Here is a 27,181-nt window from a genome sequence, read left to right on the forward strand (position 1 = left end):
AATAAAATACTTTCCTTTGAGTTTTATGTAAAAGAAGAGTGGCCAAGTCCAGTTATCTTCTCTACCAATGTGGTATTCTGGTAAAATAAAAGGACATCTTAATGGAGAGACAAGAGCCTGAGATATTCTGCTGCCCTGATGGAACAGGCACACACACACACACACCCACACACTCCTTAAATCCATTATGGCTTTAGACTTCAAAGCAGATATTGGTTTTCTCTGCATTCCCTGAAAATGGAGAGGGTTGCTCCATGTTTGCTGAACAAATTTAATACCTCGTGTAATGTGCACTACTCCCCTCACTGCTAGTCTTAAGTGCAAATGCCTCACAATATTTTTCTCCATTTAGCCCATCCTGGAATTCTGTCTGGGCTTCTCCTTTTTGCTTGTGATTATGTTTGAGACCAATTGTCATGGGCCTTGCATCTCTTTCTCTTTTGTTTTCCAGGTGGGATTTTCGAACAAACAGACGGACCTGTTTCACTTGTTAGCCCCGAGGAGCTTGCCTTTAAATTTGCTGTTAATAACATAAACAGAAACAGGACTTTGTTGCCAAACACAACACTAACATACGACATACAGAGGATTAATATCTACGACAGTTTTGAAGCATCGAGAAAGGGTGAGTGGCTTGTTCTGTGTTTATTCAAGGATTGTGATTACAGTGTGGAGGAAAACAAGAATCTGGTCAGTCAAGAACTGTTATTATGATTATAGTCTTGTATATAGAGAAACAACCCTTAAGTATTTTTGGAATCTTTACTAAATGTACTGTGACTATTAAGAAGCAACACACGTTATTTTCAAACTGTCTTCTCTTGCTCCTCCCTAGCTTGTGACCAGCTGTCTTTAGGTGTGGTTGCAATATTTGGGCCCTCGCATAGTTCTTCGTCAAATGCTGTGCAGTCCATCTGCAATGCATTGGAAGTGCCACACGTCCAGGTGCGGTGGAAGCATCACCCCATGGACAACAGGGATACCTTTTATGCCAATTTATACCCGGATTATTCTTCACTAAGCTATGCTATCCTGGACCTGGTGCAGTTTCTCAAATGGAAAACAGCCACTGTTGTGTACGATGACAGCACAGGTAAATAGACTATTATACTATTTTAGAACGTCAGTGTATTCTCACAGCCAAAAGAAAAAGGCAGTCCAGACAATCTACCTCATTGTTTCTGCATGATGCTGTCAGCTGTGCCTTCATTTGTGCTGTTTCTCTTCTTAAGGTCTTATAAGACTACAGGAGCTAATAATGGCCCCGTCCAGGTACAACATCAGGCTAAAGATCCGTCAGCTTCCTCTCGACACGCAGGACACGAGGCCCCTTCTCAAAGAAATGAAGAGAAGCCGGGAGTTTCGCATCATCTTCGACTGCAGTCACCAAATGGCTGCACAGATTCTCAAACAGGTGAGTGCGAGTCCTGCAGAGAGTGGCGCACGGCCTCCTAGTGCCAGAAATTAGCATGGACAGGCAAATCTGAGCTTGTGGTACTCTTCCACACAGCTGTCACCAGCACTAGGTGATTTTTATCAGATTTGTTGTGAATGAAAATACGGAAGCTTTGACTTGCCAAGAAGTTTGCAGTGGCAGGGTGGGAGGAGGGAAGCAGCAGAAGGTGTGTCAGTAATAATTAAGTGGCAGTGAAATTTTGCAGTCTTCCATTGGAGACTTCCACTTGTGCCATCTGCCACAGCTAGTGTCCTACAGTAAATATTAAAACCGTTTTTTGTAGATGATGAAACTGCATTGATGTAATGAGTAGTTCTTAAAGTAAATCATGGGCCTTCACCATTTGATGCATCTAGGGTTTTGCCTGCCCGTCGTATATTTGAAAATAAACTTAAATATAAAGGACATAAAACACGTCCAAAGCGTGTCTGACTTTAATATGTGACAGTGTATTCGCATTCTGATCTTGTTCAAAAGATTACAGACACTTTTCCTGGATGAATTGTTGGCCGCTTTTGTTTTAATACAAACAAAATAAGATTTCAAATGTTTCATTAGCAAAACTGTACATATGTTTTGATAAATGATTGTCAGTCAATAAAGAACTGTCAGTGTGATGCACAGAGCACAGATTGTGTAGGTGGTCTAATGCTCTACAGATGTCAGGAACAGGCTGGTGCCCCCCCCCCAACCCCCACCCCTCCATTCAGTTTGCTGTCAGCTCCTGTTAACATGTTTACCAAATGCATCATCTCCTCCCTAGTTATTTAAGTATCTGAGTCCTTCCAAGTTATTGAGATCTATGGTGACATATATCCGCTCGTGGCCAGTCTGCACATCTCACACCAACGAATCAGCCTCCTTATGAGAGAAGAAGTGTGAGAAGGGTCTGAGGCAAAAATGCTCCAGACAGTTCGCCTACATGATCAACTTGTCAGGGCGCTACAGCACAGACCAGAGCTTTGAAAATAAGGGAAAACAGATGATTTGTTATGAGCGATGCCGAGGGAAACACACCCACTGTGTATGGTTATAGTATATAAGCTTGTAATTGAAAGGTTGTTCTGTTGTGACACACGCTGTTCTTTGTTACACCTTCTAGAAAGACTTGTAACAAAAATGTAATACATTAGATGCAGTCAGACCTTCAAGATAGATTAGGTTTATTATATAGCTATGGTATATGCATATATAGATTATTTTGCGGGTTATTTTCTTAATTAATGTCAATTATCATATATGTTGTCCGTAATATAACATTGTGGAAAATGGTAAACGATTCCTTAAAAAACAGCAAATATTAACTTTTGAAAACATTTGAGAGGCTGCAAATACAGTTAAAACAAAGAAAAATGAAATATAATCTAGATAAAAACTCAAACAGATGACCGGACATTCTGGTAAACTGTGCCACTACTAATAGTGATAGACATAAATTACTATCTCTCAATAAAATTCTGTGCGATAGTCACCTAAAATGACTTTTTTTGTTTTAGGCAAATTGTGAAATGAGTATCACCTACAATTTGATTTGCAGGCAGCAGGGACTAAATTTATCAGCTACTGAACTACAGTATCTTAAAATGTGCAGACTGCTCCATTTACAGCTTTACCAAAAGGTCAGTCCTATCCAGGACAATAAGTAGAAATCAGAAGCGTTGGATTTATGTGTAATGTGACTTGACTGGTGCTGCAGGTACATGCGTATGAAGGAGGATCTAATATGCCTATTTTAAAAGGCTTTAAATAACACCTCTGAAGTACTGCATTATGCCCTTGGATTTCTTCCTTTGTCACACCATGATTCTCAACAATGTGTTGCATCCTGTCTTTGCTCTGACAAGCTCACCTGCATTCAACATGCCTCTGTCAGGTTATATTCCCTCTCAGATTGGACAGGAGAAAATGGGAAACATGTCCCCGGTGTCTTTTCTCTGTCCGCCTTTGGTTTTCATATCTTATTATCTATTTTTATTTATGTGCACTGACCATGCTACCGTAGAGACATATGGAGGTTTAGACTAAGACGCTGATGAAGAACAGAAATGCAGAGAGAATTATATCAGTTACAGTAAATCCATCCTGCAGCAGAGGGAAAAATTACTTAAATTAATGAGAACTCAGGCTCATAATACAAAACAGTTTCAATGTCAAGTATTTGGTTTAATGTCTATACAGTAGATGGAGAAGTGAATTTGCCTCCATACAAGCATAGCATCTTATTTACATAACCTTTTTTTTTTTTCCACGACAGATGGTATAATTAAATGGGAAGCACAGCCGCCATGAGAATGTGGTGCCTTTGAATGTAGATTGGGTGAAACAAGTGGTGGTGATGGAGTGTTTGGATATGAGGCAAAGATTACCAAGCTCTTTTGATTGAAGGCTCTCTTCTCTGCTGGATAACCGTCACATGCCGCAAGCCATTGCAAACCATTTAAATGCATAGAAAAGCATCAAGTGCTGTTGCTATTCTGTAATTCTGCGGACCACATATGGTGAGAGCAGAAACTTAAAATGAACAGCGGGTTAGTCAATATACTCATTAAAACGTTGCTGGTTTCTTTTTTTTTTTACTGATGAAAGTGTTTTTGTGCATCTCTTTAGCATCGTTTATTCAAACTGTGCTTTGGATTCTGAAATGCCCTGATGTGACTAAATGACCACCTTCTCTATTCATTCACACCTTTCTTTCCCATCCTTTGTCTCCGTATCCTTCCAGGCCCAGACCATGGGGATGATGACAGAGTATTACCACTATATCTTCACCACTCTGGTAATGTACCATGCTTGTTAATGCAAATAGAGTCTCATTTGTTCTCCCCACTGCTTGAGTTTTTGATGAATAGTGGCTAATTGCCAATGGGGTTTGGATCCAGTCCATAATATCAATTTAGTTTGACAAGCTGGAGGCATAATGGAGTCTTCAGTGCGCTGTAGTAAACACTCCGCTTTATAGTAAAGTCAACAGACGTCTTTGAGATGGCTGCATAAAAAACAACAGCTTGAGATTCCACACTGAATGTGACTTCGAAGTAAGGCTGCAACCAACGCTTATTTTTAACTGTTTCCCTGATTTATCCGTCTATTATGTTCTTAATTAATGGACATGTTCTTTGGTCTCTAAAATGTCACAAAATGGGGAAAAACGTCAATGAGTGTCTCCCAAAGTTCAAGGTGATGTTCTCGAATGTTTTTGTTTTCCACAACCCAAGTTTACTGTCAAAGAGGAGAGAAGAAACCAGAAAATATTGACATTTAAGAAGCTTTTCAAGCCAGTTAATTGATTAACAAAATAGTTAGATTAACCCGCCGGAGTCTAGGACCACCACACGGCGTCAAAGTCGCATGTCGCACGTTTGAAAACGTAAAGCTGTGACACAAGCACACAGGTGCTCAATTCAAAGACTGTTGGAAAGCGGACATTTCAAACTTTTTACAAGTGTTTGAATTTTGTCGATCGGCCTATTAAGACTAAATTTATGAGGAGCCGAAGTCGCGCACTACAGCTCTTCTACGAGTTAGAAGATGCTGAATCTGGGGAAGAATGTTCTGATTCTGAGGAAGACTCCTTTCAGAGGATGAAGTGGATGCTATGCGTGAAGACGAACGAGAGGAGGTGTCCGCGCAGACCCCCGCTCCTCCAAAGATCCAACTAGTTCCTACTCTGATTTTGTGTTTCTTTTGCACTTTTACATACAGTGTGTCCATATATTATGTCAAAATAAATAAATACTTGTAGAATCACATAGGTGAGGTTGTGCTGAAAGGAAAGACACAAAGAAAGGCAAGCTAAGCAGTTTTAATGGGAAACACAAAGGCAAAATGAAAAGTAGTAAAAAACGCAGTTTTACCCCAGACTCTGAAGGGTTAATTTAGTAGTTGACAATTAATTGATCAATCTGGACTTAATCAGGACTGTTGTATTGGACTACATTAGTTTTAACTACGTGTGGCTAAAAACCTGGTTTCAGTGGGAAGAAATGAGCTTGGGGTAGAAGAGAGATAATTCGATAAAGAGTCCAGCATGTGGTTGGTTTTGGACGTTTTGCCTGATTCGTTGACAGTAAAAAAATATATATATATCACCAGCCTTATCCTTTAAAATTAAAAAGGATTTAGACGTGAGCTTGATTTTGTTTTTTTACAGCATCAGATATGTTTAACGTAACCTGGCATTATTACAGTTTCATTCCCATCTTGAGCATTTTAAGTTCCCACTCCGATGAAATGATCTCGTCTGACTAATACAAGCAGACCCAGCAGGGAGCCGCTGCCGCTCCTCACTGAGACGCTGGCTATCTGATGACAAACAGACTGAATGGGAATGAATACCAGCATGATCTGTGCTGTTCCTTTCACTCTCTGTTATTGTCTCAGTTTCTGCCTCTCTCGTGCACACACACTGCCTGTCTCTTTGGACTCAGTCAGTCTGTTGTGATAATGTGATATGACATAGAGGTCCAGGCATGATGTGTGTCATTTTTCACGCTCGACAGCGTGGCAATGACATTGGTCTGCCATGCGTCATGTTTGTGAAGCATGTCGATTAAAAACTGTTTTATTGCCAGTGTACTGTTCATGTGTTAAGTGTTGCAGTTTTTGAGCAGATGGGACAGAAAAATATTTACTAGGGGATTAACTTAAAAACTTTGATAGGATTTTCTGCAGCGACAATATTTTTCACATAAAGGCTGGATATCTTTATAGAATCAGAGTGTGGTATCTATCTGAAGCTGAAATGTGCTGTCAAATTGATAGACACACCATTAAGAAGATTATACCTGGAGGCTTGATTTGATCCAAAAATGATGAATACGTGCATGGTATACATGGCAATACAATTTCCCCTCGATGGAATCCACTGATGTCTGTGTTTTATCTTCTGAGGTGAGGGAAATGCCGACTTATTAGAGCGTGAAAAGGCAACAGCAGAGGGGTATGGGGTAATAACTTCCTTGTCCTTTGAAATGAGTCTGTCATAGCTCCCGCCTTGCCATTGATATCTCTGAGAACCTAAAGCTGAGAACTTTGCTATGTTTGCCACATTCATAACACTTCTCCATGCACTCAAGACGTTTGCAGCGTGTTCTCCGGAGAAAGATTTCAGTGTAATGCTATTGTAGGATTATGTTGTTTTTGTGTTATGGATATGTTTACAAGGCAGCACAGCAAAAAGTGAACTTATAATTGGAACAAGTTGCTTTTCTGACACCCTAAAATGCTCTAATAGAAATGAAGATGTCACAAAAGATTAATTATATTTTTACAAAGAATTCTGTCCCAGTTAGTTTGTATTCTTAGCTTCAAAGCTGAGAAACTTGTAACCTGATCTACTTTCCTGAGCAATTTTGAATGTCATATATAACAACAGTGATTTACTTTGATCTCGGTTCATAAAAGAGAGTACTATACTGCATTCTGGTGGGAAGGAAAAAAAAAAAAAAAAAAAAAGAGGAGAAATATTTCAGTCACTGGCGGCGACCATTCTTTAGTAAGTGTCTTACATGCTCTTGTTCCCCCAGCACTAACCCCACAGGGTGCTAATGAAATATCTATGTTCATCCAAATGTCTTTTCCAAGCCCTCTGGCCCATTCCGACACGACATGTGTCGACATGTGACTTCACACTTCAGCTACAATGGCTGCCCCAGAAATTACAGCGGCTCAAATTGAATTGCTTTTTGCTTAGAAATTGCCAAGGGAATGCAAGTGTTGAATTATTAATATGATCCAACAGAATTAGTGTTTTTTTTTCTTGTTCTTTGACTTTTACGAGCTACAAACAGTCATTAGAATATCCCCAAATAAGAAATTTGTACCTATAAAGATTCTTTCACATGAACGTGAATAGAAAAGGCAAACTATATCCCAATGTTTGTGCAGTAACATTTATTATGTGGGTAAAAAAAATAATAGATAAGGATTTGCCAGCAGAAAAGCAACTCTGTCACCAGAGACCTTTTAGATTTAATTTATTACAGACTCTGCTTCAGACACTGCTTAAATCACCTGATTTGACATTGAAAACTGTTGTATTTCTCCTTCCTTTCACTGCTTGTTCTTAATATAGCATCTTTTTAATCAGCTGCTGCGTCATTTGTCTTTTCATGTGAGGAGAAAGCATCTAGGATAAATACTTAAAACAATGATGCGTTGTCCTGGCACACTAAATTACAGCTATATCCTTCGTTACTGTTGTCTCTCAAAAGGACCTGATGGCCATTGACCTGGAGCCATATCGCTTCTGTGGTGTCAACATGACCGGATTCCGCATCCTAAACGTGGATAATCCCCAGGTCGCAGCCATTGTGGAGAAATGGTCGATGGAAAGGCAGATACCACCCAAACCTGACTCAGGCCTGCTGGAGGGCATCATGACGGTATGTTTTATTACCTCAGTGCACTTAAAGTCAGCTATCATAATGTCAATATAAAAAGGACGACATTTATCCATCTGTCCGTCTTATCTATCTATAATGGCTTCTGCGCAAGGTAAGAAATGGTTTTAACCCTAACAGCAGCCCATAACAAACTCTTGTACTTCAACAGTTGCCATCACAATACACTATACAGTAACCTTTTTAGTAGGCGCTCCTTCTGATTCATGCGAACAGCTGATTCTCTCAGACTGTGGCACATCTATGAATAAAACATAGATACTGTATGAAGTATGTCAACAGACTTGAGTTATAGCTACAGTAAGACTAAATGTTGAATGGGAAAGATATATATTTTAATTGATTTTATAAGTGGTAGAACCATTGGTACTAAGTGGTTCCAGACTCTTATAAACCACCATATTCCTGGGATTATGTGCTCCTTAGTGTCACCTATTTACTCGTGGGTCTTGTGGGCAAAAATGTCAAAAATTAGTTGAGCTTACACATAGGTATTGAGCATTCGTAAATAAGTACTCAGTAAAACATTTTATATAGTTTTCAAGCAAAAAGGTGAAGCCACAGTGAGCTGAGATCCCTCAAACTGAATGATTGAAGGGAAGAAAAGTCTGATTCGTCAGGAAGATTCCTGGTTCTCTTCTGGCATGCTGATGGCAGGGTCCGATTTTGGCAAGAATAGCACAAATCCACAGAGTTTTCTTTTATGCTTTCAACATTACAGATGGAGCCGATGTAATGGCTTGAAGAACATTCATTAAGCCCTTTCACACCAGTTATCCTTTGAACACACCAGTCTCCCTAAACATTGTTTTCTGACCAGGTGCAGCCCTTCAGAACAATTATTTTTGAAGTGGTAGTTGATGGTGGATAATGCACCATTGTCTCAGTATGTTTGTAGGTAAGGGACTTTGGCTGACTAAAAGATGGCCATAGAATGAATGCACAACAAAGAATATGCAGAAATGTCATTATGCATCAAGACAGGAAGATCTTTGTGGAAGGTTTCCAGTCCTTATTCACACCTTCGGGCCGTTCTGGAGGAGAATTCAGGCGGTTACAGATTGTGTAATAGTGAATAGATGTATAGGCTGAAATAAATGCTGATTATAGTGCAGGTGTTTACGAACAGAAAGACCAGAAATTGGTCCCGTTTATGTCCCAGTGCAAGAAATTAATTGCTGTTTGGTGATGTAGGTCTATCGTCTTATAAAGGGAAGTTATTTGACTTAAATCTTTTATGTCATATGTCCCCTAACGTGCAAATCTCAATAATGTGCAACTTCCATTGATTTAATATCACAAAATTAGAATGCCCTTTATCATCTAATGTAAATGTGGCAAAACAATATTTACTTAGACTTTTCCTTTTCAGTAGTATTATTATCTATAATTCTAAATCTATAATTATCTATCTAACTATCGCTTTAAAGTCTGTTATCCAAATGTGAAGGCATAAGCAGACCACAAAGTTCGAGCACAAAGGATTGGATTGATCAACAGACGTGTCTGTCCAATGTCTCAGTCAAAATTACTGATCTTGTCTTGTGGCAGTTATGTGAACAAGACAAAAAAAACCCACCACACTAGATGGAATTATCACACACAAGGTGCTAAAATGTCACATACGATTTAAATTCTTCAGTTATGTTTGTGAATTTATCTCAAATGGATATAGTTGTATAGAGTTGGCCTAAAACCTTCCTGTAATAGACTAAAGGACTGATAGTCAGCTTAGGCAGCTAAAAGTTCCCAAAAAAAAAAAAAAAACGGGATATCACATTAAATAGTAATCTTAGTATCAAAAGGGATTATATGAGAAAAAAAGGGAAAAAACTTATCCTCTGGATATTTCCATATGGGTGTAAAGATTAGATGAATGGTGATAGAACAATTTATGTCATCCCACAGGCATCAGCTGAAATAATATTCACCCCTTATTCCAGACAGATGCAGCTCTGACCTATGATGCAGTCCACATTGTATCCGTCTCATACCAGCACGCTCCACAGATGACTGTGAACTCGCTGCAGTGCCACCGCCACAAACCCTGGAGATTTGGAGGACGCTTCATGAGTTTCATCAAAGAGGTGATGGGACACCTTTGGCCTGTTGCTATTTGATTTAAGTGTTATTGGTATTATAGCACTTTGACTGAGTGATGAACATGACAATCAGAGTGGAGTGAGGACTGTGTTGTCATTTGGGACGTAGGTATTTACCCAGCAAATCAATCATATCCACATACAAGGCAGACCAAGCCTTGATAGACACATCAAAGCAGCATTGTTGTCAGCTTTATAAATTCCCTGCATTCATAACCTATTTTCCAGAAAGCATGCACTGTAACCTTTCGAAAGCACAACTAGTGTAATCAGCTCTTATTTAATCTAACACTAGAATCTGACAGTGCCTCAGAACACACTCCGGAAACAAGCCTGTGGAAAATGGAAAATTAAGTGTGTGCAGAAATGCTACTATTTGATTTGTTCAAACAACAAAATCATTTGTATTTGTACTTGTCCTGGGTGTGGTTTAATAATGTTAAAAATGGCAAGGATTCCATTTGTTTTTCCTTTTTATTACCCCCCCATTATTGCAAAATTAAATCATTAACCTCGTGGACCTACTGTATTTTACACCAGCTTCGCCCTCTAACTAGGATTCTTCATCTGTGGTAACTGCCCAATAAATTTGCATATACCCACAGAGCAATCAGAATGATGGCTATGGGGGGGGCTGTCCATATAAAAGGGCAGAGCTAAACCTTTTTTTCTCATCCACTTTTCATTAGCAAAATGGATGACAACTTCTCTTCAATACCCATGGCTTTGTCCAAAGATTTTCTCCGTGTTGAGGCTAGGTCTCCATGGATGAACAACACTGTCGATGCTTAATGCGCCTCAGTGCTTAGCATCTTGACAGCATTTGCGACCAGTTCAGGCATGCTATTTTCCAGTGATGATCTTTCTCGACCTTTACTGTGATGGCAGTGGGGGGGTGGGTGTTTGCTGTAGATCTCCTGAGCCCTACTCGCCCAACCACAGCATGACAGCATCCGTCTCTATCCAGATGTTAAAGACGAGTAAAATTACTACACCACTGTGGCCCAAGGGCCAAAGCAGGCTAGCACTTTGGCAGGGGGCTCGCCACCTTCAAATATCACAAACAATATAATCCCGTCGTCATAATGTGCCATTGCCTGGCCTGCACTCTTCCTCCAGAGAGAGGCAACAAAGCAGTGGGTAAGCAGCCTCTCACACATACTGTAGCTCCATTGACCTATACCTTCAGTCCAGGTGTACAGAGAGGGAGGAATGGTATGTGTAGCTCCTCATGGGGTCTATCGACTTGACTAAAGAGAAACCAGGGTGAGCCAGAACTCATGGAATAATATCTTTGGCCTGTCATGGGCACCAGAATGCAGGGAGCTATGTATGGGGTAACTAATGACCTGGCTCGCAGCCTAGTTCAGTATGGGTTCAAAAGGAGAAAATGCGTGGCCTTTTGTTTCCCCCAAAGCGTCCACTTTGAAAGAAAGTGTGAGTGAGTGGAAGGTTTAAGATTTGCCACAGCTTGTGGCTCCTCCATGGGTTTCCTTCACCAGCAGGCAGCGTCCTTGAGAGAACAAAGCCTGATCTTCCATCACAGTATTCAAACACAGTGTTTGGAATTGGCATAGCCCAAACACTTACTTCTGTGATGAGGTAGGGACTAACCTTTGGATCTTCACTTGCAAGGATAGGTGGGGCAGGATAGATGTTTTAAACAGTCCCGTTTCCCTCCTTCCTCTGCTTAAGAGGAAGGATGACGGTCCATGTCTATTCAGAACTGTTGAGATTAAAGACTTGTGCTTGTGTGACCTATGCTTTTTTCTTAGTTGTGTGGCTTCTGTCTTCTCACCTTCTGCTAAAGCAGTTTGTGAAGTAAGAAAAAAGGGGGTAAACTAACCCTTTAAGTGTATAGAAGCCAGTTAGGTAGAGAAACGTATGTTAAATCAGTGGATTAGTATTGTAATCCTGTATTAATACGAGAAAGGCTCTCTAACAAACCAGCCAGATTACTTCTTTAGTTTCTAAAGACTTAAATGAAAAACAACTTTGGAAGAGGGCTCATGGTGAACTGAAGGAGATGGCAGAGGCATTGCAGTGTGTGGTTTGGAAAATGGAGGGGTGACGCCTACAGTATAGAGCCCTGTTGTGATCTGCCTGTATAGAACTGGAGTTGCAACGTGTAGCCAGTGTTATTGCATGGTTACTGTGAGTGCTATGCTGGAAACAAAAGGTTTCACCTTGGCAAAAGAAAAGGTAGTCTATCCCCTTTCACTCATGACTGTTTTCAACCACTCTACCACACTACAATACCAACAATTTATTGTGTGAAGCATGCTCTGAAAGTGCACATATGATGTTTCTCAGCTAGACATCGCCAACTAAAACAACATCCATGAATACTATTGTTTGTGTCTGAGGTGTAGCAACAATTTCTGCTTGTTTGCCAAATGTGCAAACACAGTGTTACAAAGGCCTAAACCATTACAATACATGTGTAGTGTGTGTGTATGTATGTGTGTGTGTGTGGTACATCGGACCACTTCTGTGGAATCTGTGAGCACTGTTAACTATCTTGTACCGTTAGCAGCTGTTACTGACTTGCTGTGATCATAACTAAAGCCAACAAAGTACTCTTTCATTGTCCTTATACAAACATACTCTAGCATTCAGTTATAAAAACATTTACTCAGGCTTGATTTACACTCTGTAAGACAGGCGTCTGACATGTTGTGAAGGTCAAATTGGCCCTTCGGATGTGATGTGGCTGAGGCATTTATGTCACTCTCTGAATTAGAGCTGTTTGAACATGCCACCCATCTTGGTGGCGATAGGCCAGGTGGAATGAGGTATGGGGTGGGGGGGGTGGGGTGGGTTTTGGAAAAGGAGAGCGCCACAAATTTGTCCTTGAAGCTTCGATCCTTTCACAACGATTTCTGGCAAGCTGCAGGAAAGGCAGGTGAGAGCTATAGCTTGTAGGGTTGTCACAGTTTGGATTTCAAATATCAGAAAAGTGCTGCAACTTGACAGCTAAGGATTCATTACTCCATTGAACCGGGACGTATCGAAGATCTACTGTCGGCATTGGAGACAGGCTGAATGAAAGGGACACTAATAGACAATAAATAATCTGTTTTTGCAGAAAGATCACAAGATACAGAAGAGTAAATGAACAAGATAAAATAAATCATGGCATAGCATTTTAGAAAAGGATACCCCACCCCCCCCACCCACAATGGCCGAGCATGCCATATTGTACAAATGCCAAGACAATACCAAAACAGACAAGGACAGTGACAGTCAAATACAGCTAAGAGGAGTTAGCATCATGAGTGGTTGAAAGATGCTGCCCCCATTAGCATAAGTGTGAGGAGAACAGGTATGTAGCAGCCACTGTTAGCGTGCTTGCTTATTAACGTCTGTGGAGGTGGTGAATATCAGGGAATCGTAATAGGGGGCAGTTATGTGTTTTCCCCCCTCATGGGGAATCAAGCAAAAGGAGATGGTTGTTAATTAACTCTGCAGTCTGGAGGGAAAATGCGTTGGAGGCGTTGAAATGTAAAATGTAATTAAACAAAAAAAGGAAATGCAGCCTGTACCATTTGTGTTTGTACTTTTGGTCTGGGTGTGTGTGTGTGTGTGTGTTGGGGGGGATACAGGGCGTTGTAGTGCGTGGTATGTGGATGTGCGTCAGTGGTTTTTTGACAGCCATTGTACATTTCTCTGTCCTTTTTCGTTCAGTATTGGTGTCATATTGTAAAGTGTGCTGATTATTTTATTACCTATATTTGTACATGTCAACAGATGTGACAAAATATTGCAATACAATGTAAACTACAGCCTCAACAATTTGAACAATTAGGCATTTTAAGTCCCAAAAGATATAGAATAGGTTATTTGTTGCACTGGTTTGTACAGGGGTGTAAAGTCTAATATACAGCATTCATCATTACTAAAATAAGATTGCCAATGCAAAACTTACTACATGAATGTGTTTGAACCTGAGTATAAATATCTAGATATCTTATCTTTCAGTCCCACTGGGATGGTTTGACGGGGAGACTGTCATTCAACAAGACAACCGGTTTACGTACAGACTTCGACCTGGACATCATCAGTCTAAAGGAGGATGGACTTGAAAAGGTAACTTATGCCTTTGATTTCAATGCATTCTTTGGTGTGGTGTAGTAAAAGCACAACAGAAGCAGCATATTATGCAGTGTATAAAAAGATAGAACATTTGTAGTAACTATACCATAAAAAGAATTGGAAAGAACGGCATATTGATTTCAGAACAGGGTTTCAGATTTTCCTCTTGATGTGGAACAGATAATGCAAATCTGACAGTGTCATTTACCTCCTAACAAGGAAGCAAATTGGCTGTTTCAACATAAGCATAAGTTAGTGGATCATAAAGCAAATTGGATTAGGGTACACATTAGGGTGTTAATTGCAGCCTCTCTTAATGATAATTTGAGGTGATGCCCAAAATGCTGTTTGGTGGTAATGAGCTGTATAAACATGTTTTACAAAAAAGGGAAAAAGCGAACTAGAAGGTTGGTAATGTAGAACTTATTTTATTACACTGGAAGGCAAAGTACCCTCTGGACTATAACTGCTTTTCTCTACTAGAGGGCTTTCATACATTATGAATACATCAAATAGGGATAAGTCCCATTATGACTTCCTCAAGTACTCCCTAAAGGCTCAACACTACATAATAGCAGGGGCTTTTCAGCTTGTAACCCCTTCTGTTCCAGCATGGAGCTTGAAACACTGCTGCTTTGAAATGATTCGTCTTCCTTCTTTCACTGGCATCTTGTCCTGTGTGCGGTCAATTAAGTTGAAGCACAGTCATCTTGCGAAAGTATTTGATGCCATATTAGCATCTTCTCATTGTGTCTCTGACAAATCCTATGCTAAAGCATGTTAGCGTTGATCCAGCAGTGTGCGGCGGATTGCTGTTTTTTTTTTTTTTTTCTTTTTTCTTTCTTGTATATCCGTGGAATCGGCTTTAACTGTTTGAGCCGGTTAAGATGTGGACTTTTCTCAACTAATCCACTGTAATTGAATATTAGCACAAGTTTGAGCTTGTGCTGGAATTATGAACAGGTTCTCCGAGTGCCACTTTCAGTCAACGCCGGCATGCTCAGGAGGGTGAAATACATGTAATGCTCTCCCCGTGTGGTTGCATGAGTAAATAACTTTTGAATCAAGTCTTTAGCTAATCATGTTTAATGAATTGAGCTAATTGTAATTGGGGACAATTAGAAAAGAATTTTGCAAAGCGTAAAGCATTCACAGTTATTTTTAAATCTTTCTCCTGGAGTCCTCTTTGGTGGTGTGACAAGCTGTAACTAATGTGCTTTTCAAATTAGAGCATATGCCTCTCTCTGGATTAGGCAGGGAGGACATTAACAGAAGTTTTTCATGCTTTTTTGTAGGGGGCTGAATGTCTTTAAATGGATCCACCTCAAGCACAAACTCTTGTGAATATTAAAAGCTGTGTCTGTGTAATAGAGAGGGATGGGAGGGATGGGAGGAGGTTTTGGTGGAGGTCCCGACTTGCAAACAGAGATTGTTACCGACAGCCACAGGACTATTTGTGCTAATGATATGTTCCAGCGTGTGTCTCTACAATATGCAGAGCTTTTTGCCGTAGGGCTTCTCACATGTATAGCTCCTTTTATTTGCTCAAATCTCTTGGCTTATCTCACCGAGACTGCAAAGCAAAATTACTTTCACAATATAATCCAACCGGCAACCCCATGCTGTACCATCATTCAAATGAACTGTAACCCTTTTTGCAATATTTGCTATTTTTTAATAATGCTGTGTTTGTTTCACCCCATTGTTTAGCTTTATATTTCTTTTTTCATGTGCATTTACAAAACACATCAGAAACTCACAGCATCAGTATATCAATTTAATGAATCATCGTTGATATAGTATATTATTATTTGTACGCTTTAGTTGAATTATGTAAAAAGAATACATTTAAATTATTTTAAGTGATCTGTTGCACTGCAGATTTAAACAGAAGCTGTTGAAGCTGTTTTAATTATTTCTGGCATAACCCAGTTTACAGATTAGGGCAGGTGATTCAGTAGGTTTACACCTAGTATCAAACCTATTGATTATCAAACTAATCTCATTCCAATATTCCTTTACAAAAATATCTGTTAAGTCCATTGTTTTAACACACAATTCATCAGATGAGTCTATTTTTTTGTTACATTTGTCCGTCATGCTTGATTTTCTTTCAAGACACCCTAAAAAAACACCTAACAGCCCCGTTTTCCAAAACACCCTGGCCTGCTGATACAAAGGTGACTCAGCCAATCATCTAATGCTGCCGGAGATGTGTTCAACCTGGCACTAATGTGGGAGACTGGTTGGCGGGGGAGTCTGCTGGGGTCACAGCCCACCAACAGACACACAACACTTATCTACACACTTTTCATCTTCCGCAGGTGGGGAAGTGGAGTGTGTCGGGAGGACTTAACATCACAGAAGTGCCGAAGCGAAAAGGGATGAACATCACCGATTCCCTGGCTAACCGTTCCCTTGTCATCACCACCATCCTGGTAGGTCAGCCTGTGTACCCTGGCGTAAAAGATGTCCTACCCTTAGATCTCTTCACTTTTCCTCCAGATGACGCACTGAAATTTAAGGTTTACAATAAAGTGTTTTATTTGTTTTGTTTTCAGCAGTGATGCGCTTTGCACGTGTAATAAGTGTTCTCAATTGACAATTAAAAAAAAAAAAAAACTTAAGACAATAATTATAGATTTCACGTTGATTCTGTTGTATGATTACCTGTTCGCTAAATCCTTCTGCCGAACAGAGATTGCTCAATCATAGCTTAACAACCATAAGTAGGCACAGCAGGCCTGTCAAGCATTGAATTCCCAACATATCAAAGTGGTGTGCATGAAGCTGTAGCAAGAGCGATACTTGGAGAGCTACTGTATCAGAGTCTAAGCTAAGCTAAGTTAGTGGCTTTGTCCTGCCTTTCTTTTGCATCTGGGAAAGTTTACAGTCCAGCAACGCCAAATGTATGACCCCAAAATCACATTACGTTTGTCCAACACCCTCAAAAGCCTTTTTTTCCCTCCTCTTAAACTTAAAAGTGAAACGTAATTCTTGAGAATGTTGACTGTAAAACATAAATCTAACCTCTGTCTTGTCTGACAGTTTTATATCTACATATGTCAGTAATTTTGGCATCATAATTCGTATATACACTGTGATGTTGGACTGTTCTATACAGGCTACATTTATTGCATGTCTGTCAAGCCTTAACCTTCGTCCATTCTTTCCCGTTACAATGTTTTTTTTCCTTATCCATATCGAGGGTCTAAGAATAGGGGGTGTCGTACACTGTACAGATTGTAAAGCCCCCTGAGGCAAACTGTGAGTTGTGATTTTGTGCCGTATAAATAAAAATTGATATGGCTTGACTTGACTTTGTCCAAGCATGTAAGTAAAACAGCTACAGGGGGTTAGGACACACTGAAATAAGAGCCTGATCTTCCATTTTTCCTCGTAGCACTAACTAGGCTCTACACTGCAAAACAAAAACAATGCTGTTTTTCTCCGGGACGTTCAGCTTCAGCCTCATTCGCACAATCATGTATGTAGCCATCGTGTGCGTATTCAAGACGCCTTTTACAGGGTCAGCTGGAAACTCTGGATCGCAGACAGCGTTTTCAACCACCTCATGGAGCTAACGTTAACTTAATTAGCTAGCTAGCCATTTGCAGCTGATGGTATGGAATGACAAGTCAGCTAATGTCTAAAATCAAAAAGTTTAACTACGAGGGCAGGGGTTTGGCAAAGAGTCAATTACCAGTGATTGAGATGAGGTTCACATCATGATCATGTTAAATGAAAAGGCCTGGAGCAAATTAATTAAACAAAAAGCACAAAACTATTCCTGACAGAGTGTGCAGATAGAAAGAATGAGGCTATCCCTCCCCAAGCACCGCAAAGCATTCATTTGTAGAACCCCAGTTGTATGTACTTAACACTGTCTGATGTTGGGTCTCTGAGGAGCTTTCAGGGAGGTGCTGACACAGATGTGCACCTTTTGAGGACAGATATACAAGCTACAATGATAAACACCATCATTATGCCTATACTGGACCACAGGGCTATAATTATGACAAGGAAGGTCAAGGGGGGGCATAATTAATGCCTATCAGGTTCCATCTATGTTAATTTTGTCTCAAAGAGGAGAAATGGAACAAGGATTTAAGTGGTGTGATATTGAACTTCTGCACCAGGAAGTGCCAGTATTTGCTGATTTTATGTGTTAGAGTGGTGTTAATGTAGATCTTCTCACTAAGTAGTTCAAGTGTTTCAGTTGCATTTTAAGTTTTATCAAAATTGTGATAACATAATTTCTGCCTTTTTGTAGATTTGAGTCTTTCTTTTATGTTCCTTGATTCGCTATTTTTCGATGGGAATCATTAGTTTGAGTTGATAAAACTGCCTACTTTTAAATTGCTGGAGAGAGTTTCAACTTTAATATCAATCTCCGCTCTTAGTGTAATGACATTGCATCAAACTGATTTCAGTGATGCATGAACAAGACGTCTGACAGCTTTATAGTGATAACTTTGTTGAAGAGATTAAGGCACTTAATGTGTTTTCCCACTTACATTAATTGTTTGCACTCCATTGCCTGTGATGTCTCCGCGCAAGCCCACCTCCCTCCTCTTTCTGCTATGCACGCCCATGCTGCGACTGTAAGGGTAGAATTGGTATAAACACTTTGATTTGAGTCCAAACCTTGGGGAATAGCAAGAATTGGAAGGCTAGAAACAGATGGTAATGACTTTTTCCCTTAACATGCAAACTTTTTGATCAAGTTAATTGGACAACTTGAGCAAACTTTGTGGCTAAGCTCTTGCTCTCTAAATGCATTGTCATCAAGTATTCATAACATATTTATTTAAAAGGCCATCCTAATTGTAACGCGCAAGTGGCTTCATTCTTTGATAGCAAACAATTAAAGATGTTTATTATTTAGTGGCATTTTCTAGGCATTTTTAATTTGTTAGAATGTATGGAATAAATTATGCCCTGCTTAATATGAGCTTGGAATGAGCACTTTAATATGAGCACTCTACTTTACAGGCAAGTAACATCATCAAACATGGTGGCTGTGGTCCACATGCTACGAGCACACTTTTGTGGCCCCCACTTCCGCCCTCGCCACCTCCACTTTCCCCCATGAAAAACAATTTCCTGAGGGAATAAAGACTGCTATGCCTATTTTCCACTCTTTGACTGTACCTGTTTAGTTAGTGCCGCACAAGCTACAGCTGAAAAATAAATAAAAAAACACAAAGCAAGGGGTCACCTTCACTAGAGAATCAATTACTGTGCTTCTGAGCTCAGTTTGTAAATTATACACCTGGCTATTGGAGGCAATAAAGTGTATTACAGCCCTTGCATAAATGGACTAACATGTTTTGAAATGCACAGCGGGATATGCAAGTCTATCTGGCAGGAAAATGGTAACGGGTACTAAATAAAAGAAATCATTTATAAGCTATTCTGTGTTAGTCATTGTCACTGCAGGCATCAGCTCAGTTGCTCTCCCTTGGAGGTTGGTCTCAGTTGATGAAAGCAACGTTGTGGGCATGTTCCATTTCACTGCGGCATTCTGTTCCTAATCAAGCTTTTATACAGCACAAATTATGACCAGCCAGGCAGGATATTACAGGCCAGTAAAGAGTGTCAGCCACCTGACCATAAAATGAACCGACCTGTGCACCAGCTATATAGGTCAACGCACAGCAGTGTGGGGGAGACAGCAGGTTTAGTTAGCTCAACACCACAGGCGCATTGATAGTATAAACATCGCCTCTGTGTGTGTTAACATTACTATGGCAAACTCTTGTTTACAGCTTTGCAATTTACAAGACATTTGCTTGTATTACAGTCTCAAATTAGCGCGGGTCTCCTTTCATTGATACATCAGTGTAGGAAATACCTCAGCCTTCTTTCATATTTTAACACTCACTGTATCCACACACTGAACTTCAATCTGCTGTCACTGCTTGTTAAATGCAACAGCGACTCATCAGCTCAGATCGCTTTGCTTCAATTAGATGCATGCGCTGAAACAAATTGAAGAAGCTGACCTCACCATTGCTTCTCATTTGATCTTTTGGGTCTGTGCAGGAGGAGCCATATGTCATGCTTAAGAAGTCTGACAAGGCGCTGGTTGGGAACGACCGTTTCGAAGGATTCTGCATCGACTTGCTCAAAGAGCTGGCCAACGTCCTGGGCTTCACATATGAGATCCGTCTGGTGCCTGATGGGAAATACGGGTCTCAGGACGAGAAGGGGCAGTGGAACGGAATGATCCGGGAACTTATAGAGCATGTAAGTTGTGCCAGTAAGGTCAGCTATTTTCCAAAATGTCAAATGATTGTTTTCTATCTGTTGCATCTCTACAATTATGCAGCTTTATATCCTGTTCAAGTGTTTTTTTATCATCATGAAAACTTACTAAGGCATGCCATTGAACTGAATTGCAGGTTATGTCCTCTGTGTGGGGAGTGATATAGTTATGATTGAGTATGAGTCAGAATGAGCCTGCAAAGCTGTCAGTTACATTTATGGCACAATTATGTCAAGGTTGCCTAAAAGTTACAAGTGTATTGATGCCATTCAGTGAGACAAACCACTTCCCTCAGCTGGCTAAACTGGAGATCGAGGATGAGCACGCAATGCTGAATATATTGTGAGGATGCAGGAGAACTGCGGCAGTCATGTTGCTGAGGCATAGTGGGCAGTCACAGCTGTCTGTGTCAAACTTAAAGCCTCAGCGGCCGTGAAACAGCCTCCCATCGAAGTGATGGTGGCAATTCTCTGCTGGCATTTCATAAGTGTCGCTGTCAGTGCTCTCTCTTTGTCCTCAGCCCCATCAGGTCAGCGCTGTACTCAGCTGAAAACTTGTAATAGCTTAAGTGGCATTTAGTGCAGGGAATCGTATGGCAGGAGTCAATGGCTTGGTGCTGAAAGGGTTGGGAAAGGTGGGCTCCCACTGCAGCACTTTATTTCTCCATCCAAGCTTTTTGCTAGATCCATGTTAATAACAATAACCTTGAGGGGAGCAAATGGATTACTAAAGGCAGAGAATGCTGGCGCGAAATGAAGATGCATGACTCCATCATTAAATAGCACATATGCTCTTTGTATTAGTCGGTTATTTGGTTTAAAGGGTGGTGCAGATGCCCACTGAGAGTCTGCTCATTATCTTTTAGCCAAACAGAAAAAAAAAAAAATGAGTGTTGTGTTGCTGTTTGTGACATAAGGTTTACATGTGCCTTGTGAACATGTAGCATCTGGTGGTTGAGACCTCTGGGCTGAGCTTACTGTAAATATCAATGAAAGTTGTTAAACACATGCGGACACACACACACACACACACCAGTGAGTTTCTCCATTTGCTTGTTTTTGTTTTAGACACGAAATTCCAAATTAGCAGATAAACACAGATAAAGAAACGCATTTACAAGTTATTTTTGGAATGTATGTATTTTAAGCCTATTGCTTTTGTAAACAGCAGCAGCAGAAGTGGAGATTAGAATCTATACTTCTAGTTATTGCTTTTACTGCTCCTTATCGCATGACTAAGGACGCATGACGTCTTCTTTGTGGATTTTCAGTAGTTTCTATTTTGTGGTCTAGTGCTTCCCTTACCCCTGTCAGTGTGGATAAGCTGATCGTGATTCAGCAGACCTGAAACATAAACTTTAAGGCAAGCTCAAGAGAGCTGACCCAGGAATGATATGAGAGGCCAATATGCCTACAGTTTCCTGATTTCCTGAGAGTCAACCTCAAACTACCCCATCTCCTTCACTGAGGTAATACATTTGTGCTGTATTTCCACCCAACTCTAACAAGAAGTCTTACATGTACCGTAAAATGCTACAAAATACTGTTTCTGAAAAATATTGTATGCATCAACTGCGCATTGTGTACACCATATACAGTACAAAGAGATAGGAGAAGGGAAAAGTAAATGGCCGTCATTGTTGCTATCTTTTCAATTTGTATTTCTAACTACTTTCTATTAACTTCTTAAAAACCCATTGCCCTCCCATTGTAATACAGATAGATAAGATGTATTTTACTGCTATGAGGTCTGAGGTAGAAAACTGGGGAAAACAGTTGGTTTTAGCTGATAAAATGTTGCTGAAACACAAAGCTCATGCATCCATGTTATCAGCTCAGATGGTATACCCTCATAAATCACTGGTGTATTAAAGAATTATACAAAAAGACTGACGTCTTTTTAGGAGATTTAAAAAAAGAAAAAGATCAGTTGTGAGCATTCAATCATCTCTGCAGTTCGTCAAGTTATCACACAGTAAAGTTTGTGACATAAATAGACTAAAGCTCCAGCACAACGCGCATGTGTACGTTTGCCTTTTGAATTGTTGTTGGATGACTATGATACTATTATGTCATTTATTCCCCATGTAACTGATGCTTGTGAATGAGAAATTGCAATGTTGCCAAGTGCAGCGATTTAGCATTGTGTAAAATACAGCCCTTTATTTCCCTCTGTGTAGTCACAAAGCTCACTGCAGTGCCAAAGGGCATTGTTTGGAAGGTGCTAAATGATGCAACAGGCCTTGTTAAACTTGATTTAGTCACAATAGATGATCACTTTAATCACGCCGTGATGCAAATGTTAATAGCATGCTTAGCACATCATTTGTTTCTGTCATGGCAATTAATATGGCTTCAACAGATATGGTGGAAGGTTGTAGCCGGTCCTCATTTCTTTGGACTACACAGAAAGATTTACTAGTCAAGTAAATTTAAGCCTGAATGAAAAGCTACACTACTTTATTTGTGTTTAGGTAAAACCCACAACTCATCTAAACTTTTTATTGGTTGAGGAAAATTGCAAGTGACTGCACGTGGATGGACGAGTGTGATTTTGATTTGTATTCGAGACGGCAGGATGACCTGGTGGTGAGAGTGGCTGACCCATAGCTGCAAAGACAAAAGATCAACTGCCTCAATAGAAAACACGTCCGTCCCGCCTGCCAAAGCCCCCTAGAGTGAATCACAGTTCCAGGCTCTGAGTATGCTGCTTATGCAAAGCGACAATTTCTTGATTACATTGCATATGCTTCATCATTAGCCCTTTGATATGAGACCTCATTATATAAGAGGGTTCAGACACATCTATACTGTTGTGTGAAGAAGTGTCACGCTGCGCCTTTCATTCCTCACCACATGTTTTGTGAATGGGTGTGCAACTGGCCAATCAGACGTTTTTATATTCCCTCAGCATCCCCACAGCAAAACTTGCTGTCGGTTATCTGCAGTAACATAGTTAAGCAAAGTGTGCTTCTGCAAATGCAACACATTCGACTTAAGAAAAAAAAAAAACTGCCCTTGTATCTGCTCTAAAAGGCTCATAAAAGGAACAAAAGGAGCAGCACAAGAACAGCACTATGTAAGTGCTAAGACTCCTTATATCAGCATTGTAATTGCAAGATGTAAAATACATACAGACTGTACAGCACAGTGTGTAAATGTTTATCAAGGAAGAAAAATCCTTGGTTGTAAGCAGCCTGTAATGCATTAATGTCCTATGCTGTTTTTAATTATTTAAAAAAAAAAAGAAGAATGAATAACAAATAGTTAACTGCAATAATATCATATATGTTCAGTGTACAGTCGGTATACTGGAAATGCATGGATCATGTTAGTTATAACTTCCCTAACCTCCAGGCTGTCATCAGGTGAGGAGGTCCGGAGGGAGAACACCACTAAGCCCACCATCTGCAAGCCCAGATAACACTGAGCCATGTGGCACGCAGCGGGGCACTATCAGGTTATCTTGCTTGTGCCCAGTTTGTGTGCCTAAGCAGTAAGCAGAACAAGGACATGCGGCATGTATATTAGCCCACCATAGGGATGTCTGCAGTCGCATGCTGGTTGATCTTCCGGCTGAGTGGCAGGTTGGTTCAAAGCTGCAGTTGGCAGCAGAGAGCAGAGAGGGAGCACTATGTGATGTACAAATTTGAATAGTTTAAGAGAGACAGCAGATGCACTGCAGGATGCATTGGTTTTCCCATCTTTCCATCTCTTCAGAGGCCACCGTGTATTTAGCCACCATGGTGTTGACCACAGGAGTGCGTAATCCGCAGTGCCACACTCAAAGTGGGAATGTTTGCTTTGTGACCTTTTTTTTTTACTGCTACGTGGTAGTTAGCACATAAATCTGAGGGGAGAGCTGTACAAGCCACTGGGAAAGTCATAATCATGTTATGAATAGCCCTAAGGTCTAGCAACTGGCTATTTAATGTATAAAAACAACAATAGAAAAAAAAAAAAACCTGTATCAATTATTCAGCTCAATCTATTTTGATCTTATTAAGTCTGTGTGTGTTTCTGGAACCAGCTGGCTCAGTTCCTCTTCGGGTTAGGTCTCACAGCTTTCCATAAAATTCCAAAACATGTTACTTTTTGGAAATGCTGTATAGTGGATTGTTTCATGAACAAGCAATGCTCCTCTCTCACCAGTCAGTATGTAGGAAGGAAAGAAAGAATCTCTTTGTGCGCTGTGCCGTTTCTTGAAGGAAAGAGGTATCCGAGCGTGAACCAAGCAGCTGGTTTCATTAACCTCCTGTCCAGCCACGGTGCAGGGGAGTTGTGGGGGCCGGCAATTTAAATGGTAACCTTCTGAATATGCAGTCATACGCGTATAATAGGTGACTGCAACTTATCTGTCATGCTCATTCGTTTCCATTGCATAATGCTACATGGGATCACATGTCAATCCAGTGACACCAGGTAATGGCTTCATGCCTGGAACTGCATCTGATACATTGGAACAACGTCTCTGCTTTCTCTTGAAGGCATCAACGAAAGAGACAGAAGCAGCATTTGGAATTCACATTAACATATTCACATGCACATTCAGTTTTACAGAGAATGTCACAGCCATATATTATTGGCTGTCTCCAGATTTAAAATGTTAAATTTTTAATGTTAAAAGACAAATGTTATTTAGTCCTGTTGTAACCTCCTAATACATAATTCACAGTATCGATGATGTAACATGACTAAGAGTCTACAGCTACACTGGCAGCTGTATGAAACTACTCAGTCATATTTTGAATTAAACATGCTAATGTTATGCAGGTCTAATATTTACCATCTTCACATTTTAATTTAGCGTGTTAGGGTGTTTGCAGTCACCAAAGTCATTAGGATTCGTCCTCTGGACACCAGGAATGTATGCAAAACCGAATTCAATTCAACCGATGGCAATCCATCCAAAAGCCAACAGATCAACAGATAGACCCTGCCACCACTAGAGCCACACTGCTAACTTGGCCTAAAACAAACAAATAAAAATAAAAAAAACACTGCCTATTGTTGTTTTCCCTCTACAGAGAGCCGACTTGGCAGTGGCTCCTCTCACCATCACCTACATGCGTGAAAAGGTCATCGACTTCTCCAAGCCCTTCATGAGCATGGGCATCAGCATCTTGTATCGCAAACCCAATGTCACCAAAAATGGCTTCTTCTCCTTCCTGAACCCCATGACTCCTGACATCTGGGTCTACATCCTGTTGGCGTACCTAGGTGTTAGCTGTGTCCTTTTTGTCATTGCCAGGTAAGTCCACAAGTTACCCACTATTTGTCGTATGAGCCCTTCATGCAATTCTCCATGAGATCTTTCAATAGACATAGTTATTTACTTTGTTATCACTGCAGGCTGAGATTCGAGTACACCAGCCAGTTTCTCATACTGCGTTAGCTGCTGGGTAGTGATCAAGGCATTTATGTCTGCATGGGCTCTCTACAGCCCAGCAGTGGGAGGAGGAATAGAAAAAAACCTTCAGCTGAATTGCAAAGTCCCGTTCAGCATGCCCTTTCTTGTTTCCTGTGTGATGCCTTTGGAAATGGCAACGCAGCTTTAAAACGATGCACATTAAAATCACTTAAAAGGAACAAATACTTGCTACTTCTCTAATTATCGTATTTAGCAGGATACACACCTGATGTGAAATTTCATCAGGAGATGCTATTTTTAGTTGATCATCAGCATTTACATAGAAAAATTAAATTGCTTGCAGTAATAAGTCATGAAATTATTATAGATGGAGATTATCTATTTGATTAGCTGAAAAGTCTCGCTTCTACATTTTTTATGGTCATGAATATGATGAATATCCTGTTAGCATCATTGTCAGCATTTCCTGCTGCTTCTCGTGCAAAGTGGTACTTGAGGAAGTTCTAGAAAAGCGGGCATTCAAAGGGTATGGGGCTCGAGAGCAAACAGCTGCACTCCTCTATCCTCATTTGTTGTTGTGAGACCAAACAAATTCTGGAGTGGCTTCACTTAAGTACAAAATCATCTTAAATTGTTGCATCAGTTTTTTTGGAGGCCTGCCTAGATAGCTGAAAAGCTGCATCGCTAAAAGTGCATCATGTGAGCATAAAACAGACAGCAGTGAACAATAAGAGGACTACTTCAGCACAAGTAGGTAATTTTAAATGCTGGACAGAGGTGTCAAGGCATTACCAACAATATTAGGCAGAAAACACTTTGGCTTTTAAAAGCTCTGGCGCACCATAATAATTATGTTGCTAGGTACTTTATATTTATTTGTCCAAAGCCACATTTTAGCCCTTCATTGTGGATAAATGACATATAAAATACACTGCAATGCTTACGTGCCTGTGAGGACAAACAAAACTGCAGCGCTTTTCATATTTTCATATATCAGCCTATACTGTAAAACTAAGGGTTATTTAAGAGAATTTGAAGATAAATAGAAACTCAGTCCATATTTCTCAACGTAAGAAAACGTGTCACCTAAAAGACGTGAAAAAATAAGAAAGATGACAAAAATAAGATAAAAATAAACTGCTAGGTACAGATTATTAGAAGATTTCTGTAGCATATTGATGCGGATGAGAATGTGTGCTCTGCAAAGGGTGCAATTATGATTTGTCTGGGGGTCCAAAGGCTGCATCAGTTGTCTGCCAAGGCCTGCATTGAGAAAATATGTTGTTATATTCTCAATACGGTTTACAATCTGGAATATGTGGCTTTGCACAATATTTTTGGCTTAGATTTATCTTTGCTGTTTTTTAATGAACTGCAAAAGCAAAAAAAAGGCCAGTGTGGCTTAAAAGCTTTCCTCCTCAAATAATGAAGACAATAAATCAGTTTGTGGGTCCAAATTTATAGCTTATATCTATCTATAGATAGT

The 27,181-nt window shown here is 40.2% G+C and overlaps 1 protein-coding gene across 1 annotated transcript in view; it reads left to right on the forward strand.

The window, feature by feature from the left end:
- The window catches only part of grik3 (glutamate ionotropic receptor kainate type subunit 3), an 86,030-nt gene that overhangs the window by 47,660 nt on the left and 11,189 nt on the right, over window positions 1-27,181 (forward strand). The window contains exons 2-11 of the mRNA XM_070834630.1: window positions 452-625; window positions 836-1,093; window positions 1,233-1,414; window positions 4,179-4,232; window positions 7,669-7,839; window positions 9,801-9,944; window positions 13,941-14,048; window positions 16,379-16,492; window positions 20,103-20,306; window positions 25,352-25,575. Of these exons, the coding sequence (XP_070690731.1) occupies window positions 452-625; window positions 836-1,093; window positions 1,233-1,414; window positions 4,179-4,232; window positions 7,669-7,839; window positions 9,801-9,944; window positions 13,941-14,048; window positions 16,379-16,492; window positions 20,103-20,306; window positions 25,352-25,575 (1,633 nt within the window). The remainder of the gene's footprint in view (window positions 1-451; window positions 626-835; window positions 1,094-1,232; window positions 1,415-4,178; window positions 4,233-7,668; window positions 7,840-9,800; window positions 9,945-13,940; window positions 14,049-16,378; window positions 16,493-20,102; window positions 20,307-25,351; window positions 25,576-27,181) is intronic.

Source organism: Pempheris klunzingeri, chromosome 8 (assembly GCF_042242105.1).
Source record: "Pempheris klunzingeri isolate RE-2024b chromosome 8, fPemKlu1.hap1, whole genome shotgun sequence".
Taxonomy (NCBI): domain Eukaryota; kingdom Metazoa; phylum Chordata; class Actinopteri; order Acropomatiformes; family Pempheridae; genus Pempheris; species Pempheris klunzingeri.